Source organism: Tarenaya hassleriana, unplaced genomic scaffold (genome assembly GCF_000463585.1).
Source record: "Tarenaya hassleriana unplaced genomic scaffold, ASM46358v1 Cleome1248, whole genome shotgun sequence".
Classification (NCBI taxonomy): Eukaryota; Viridiplantae; Streptophyta; class Magnoliopsida; order Brassicales; family Cleomaceae; genus Tarenaya; species Tarenaya hassleriana.
The window spans coordinates 1028-3992 of record NW_010962923.1 but is presented as its reverse complement, the minus strand read 5'-3'; the positions used below and the strand labels follow the sequence as shown (position 1 = coordinate 3992).

General features: G+C 39.7%; 1 protein-coding gene across 1 annotated transcript; it reads left to right on the top strand.

Annotated features, from left to right (window-relative positions):
• The first annotated feature begins 6 nt into the window (after positions 1 to 6).
• Positions 7 to 1812, top strand: LOC104807099 (heat stress transcription factor B-4). The gene is made up of 2 exons (XM_010532211.1): positions 7 to 373; positions 660 to 1812. Exons 1-2 carry the CDS (start codon positions 110 to 112, stop codon positions 1518 to 1520), a joined length of 1125 nt encoding a protein of 374 aa, XP_010530513.1. The 5' UTR covers positions 7 to 109; the 3' UTR covers positions 1521 to 1812.
• The last annotated feature ends 1153 nt before the right edge of the window (positions 1813 to 2965 follow it).

Sequence of the window (2965 nt, the reverse complement as noted above, 5' to 3'; positions counted from 1 at the left end):
CTCTCTCCCCCCGCCACCATTTTTATCCCGAACCCACCAGCACCCAGACGAGCTCTCGCTGATATTGCGAAGTTTCTCTCTGATCTCTCTCTCTGTCTCGGTGACAACGATGATGATGATGATGGAGAGCTACGGGGGAGAAGAGAGGATGGTGTTGACGGCGGAGACGGAGGCGGGAAAGGCGGTGCCGGCGCCGTTCCTGACGAAGACGTATCAGCTTGTGGACGATCCGACAACGGATCAGATCGTGTCTTGGGGAGATGACGACTCCACTTTCGTCGTTTGGCGTCCTCCTGAATTCGCCAGAGATCTCCTCCCTAATTACTTCAAACACAACAACTTCTCCAGCTTCGTCCGACAACTCAACACCTACGTACGTGTGTGTATATATATGTATATGTCTGTACACTCGTACATATGTGTTTATGGGTCTTGTGTATTTTGCTAAATAAGGGCAAAAGTTTGCATCTTTATGAAAAATATCGTATGGGTCTTCTTCTTCTTCTTCTTGAAATAAGTGTTCTTGATTCTTTTCCCTTCAATATATATAATTATTTCTTTATTGAGAAAGCCATATTTGCATCACATGCTCCATGTATCATGTGTATATATATAGTAATCTTTTGCATTAATTTGTAATTTATTTTTTGGGGTTTTAGGGTTTCAGAAAAATTGTTCCGGACAGATGGGAATTCGCAAACGAGTTCTTCAAGAGAGGAGAAAAGCATCTACTCTGCGAAATCCACCGGAGAAAAACGGCTCAGTCGCCGCCACCGTCGCAACCGCCGTTTCACCACCACCAATCGGCGCCGATCCCCTTCGCCGGAGGCCCCTCCTTCTTCCCCTTTCAGCCACGTGTCACCCTATCTACAGCCGCAGATGACGTGGATCTCTCGGGAGCTTACTGGTGCGACCCTCCGCCACCGCGCCACCACCACCACCACAGCATCACCAGAAGCGGAGACAATTCCTCCGCCGCCGCCGCGTACGACCGGAAAGTCACGGCCTTGACGGAAGACAACGAGAGATTGCGGCGGAGCAACAGGCTACTCATGTCGGAGCTCGCTCACATGAAGAAACTCTACAACGACATAATCTACTTCGTTCAAAACCACGTGAAACCAGCCACGCCGAGCAACCCGTGCCCTTCCTCTCTTCTTATGAAACATCAGAAGCCCTCCTCGAACGAATCCATCGACTATTACAAGACATCGACGTCGCGGAAGAACAACCTCAATATCCACGTCATGAACTCTTCTTCCTCTCCAACGAGCAACACATCTCAGAGCTCCATTACAGCCATCGATGACAGCAACAACGGCAATGAGAGTGACAATGATAAGAACAACGGGGAGATCCGCCATGAAAGTACTTGCAGAAGGACGAAGCTTTTCGGTGTCTCCATACCCTTGATGAAGAAGAGATCGCATCAGTCGGATCATTTAAGGGTTGACCAGACGAGAAAATCTCGATTGGTTTTGGAGAAATCCGATCTTGGATTGAACCTCATGACACGTTGATGATGATGAGTTCATTATCAGTCATGTCACTTAATTACCCTTTTTCTGTGAACTTATAATCATCAGTATTATCGAAGGTTATGATCATATGATATATAATATGGATCATAATATTCACAAAAATCTTATGTTTATTTTTTATCCTAAGCTTTTTTTTTTCAATGTTCGTGGAGATGAGAATGTCAGAGAGGCAGTGTCCATGTACATAGGCTTTTAGGTCACTTTCTGTATTTCAAAATTTTCATGCGTATCGGACCGATCCAGTAATGCAGTCAATGTCTCTTTTGTTTTTGTTCTTTTCTCCGTTTTTCTTCTTTTTGGTTCGATCCACGTCATCTTTTTTTAATTCTTTTACTCTCTTTTTTTCGTGTTATATATATATACACACACTCTATTTTTCGTGAATTATTGAAGAATAAATTTAGAAAAGAAATTGCTAATCAGTATAAATCCCCTTTATTATAAAGTATACATGGTAGTTTTTGATATAGGTGGGTGTTTCGGTATTCGGTTCGGTTCTTTCAGTTTTACAAAATATGTATCAATCGGTTATTATATAATATTCGATTTGATTTGGTTTCAATTGTGATTCGGTTTGGTGCCGTTTTTATTAAAAAATCATATCTTTTTATAAAAAAAAATTGGTGTTTCGGATTTTTTCAAAATTCGGTTTGTTTTTCAAAAAATCGATTTTTCTAAAATTAATACCATTCATAAATTTTAGACGATTCAGATTGGAAAAAATACCATATTTTTTTGTTCGGTTAACTTTCACCTCTAGCTTTTTTTTTTGGGTAAAGGCCCACCCCTAGTCCTCGACAGCACTAAAAACGGGAAGTAATTGGTCTTGAACATATTTAGGATATTGAGAATTCCCCCGACTGTATTCTCTTTTGGACACAAAACATCTGCACATTAAATGTCCGTACAATTTCATATTGTGTTTTTTAAAGGAATTTTGAGTTATGTATGTAAAGTAAGAAATCAACTAAAATTTAATTTAAAGAGATCAAGAAATGGATAAAATCGAATAATTAAACGATAATCCGCTGGAAGCCCACTATCGGTGTAATAATTGTCATCATTATTAGTATTATTTTCGAAATAAAGGGCAAAGGGATGAAAAAAGTAATGGAAGTTGGCATTCGTATACGAGAAATTTAAAACGTCGGGATCTCGTGTGATTAGTGTCCATAGCTTGTTATTGCCAATAATATTATCACCATCCATGCAATAATTCCACTATCATCATCATCATCATCATCATCATCATCATTCCATCATCATCATCATAACGATGTTATCATAGATACGTCTATGCATCATGTGACCAGTGACAACTTTTAAAAAAAAAATCATATAACCAATGGTTTTTCTGAAAATTGATTTTTTTTTTTAATTTTGATGATTCGATCACAAACAAAGTTGGCAATTTAGACGGAATG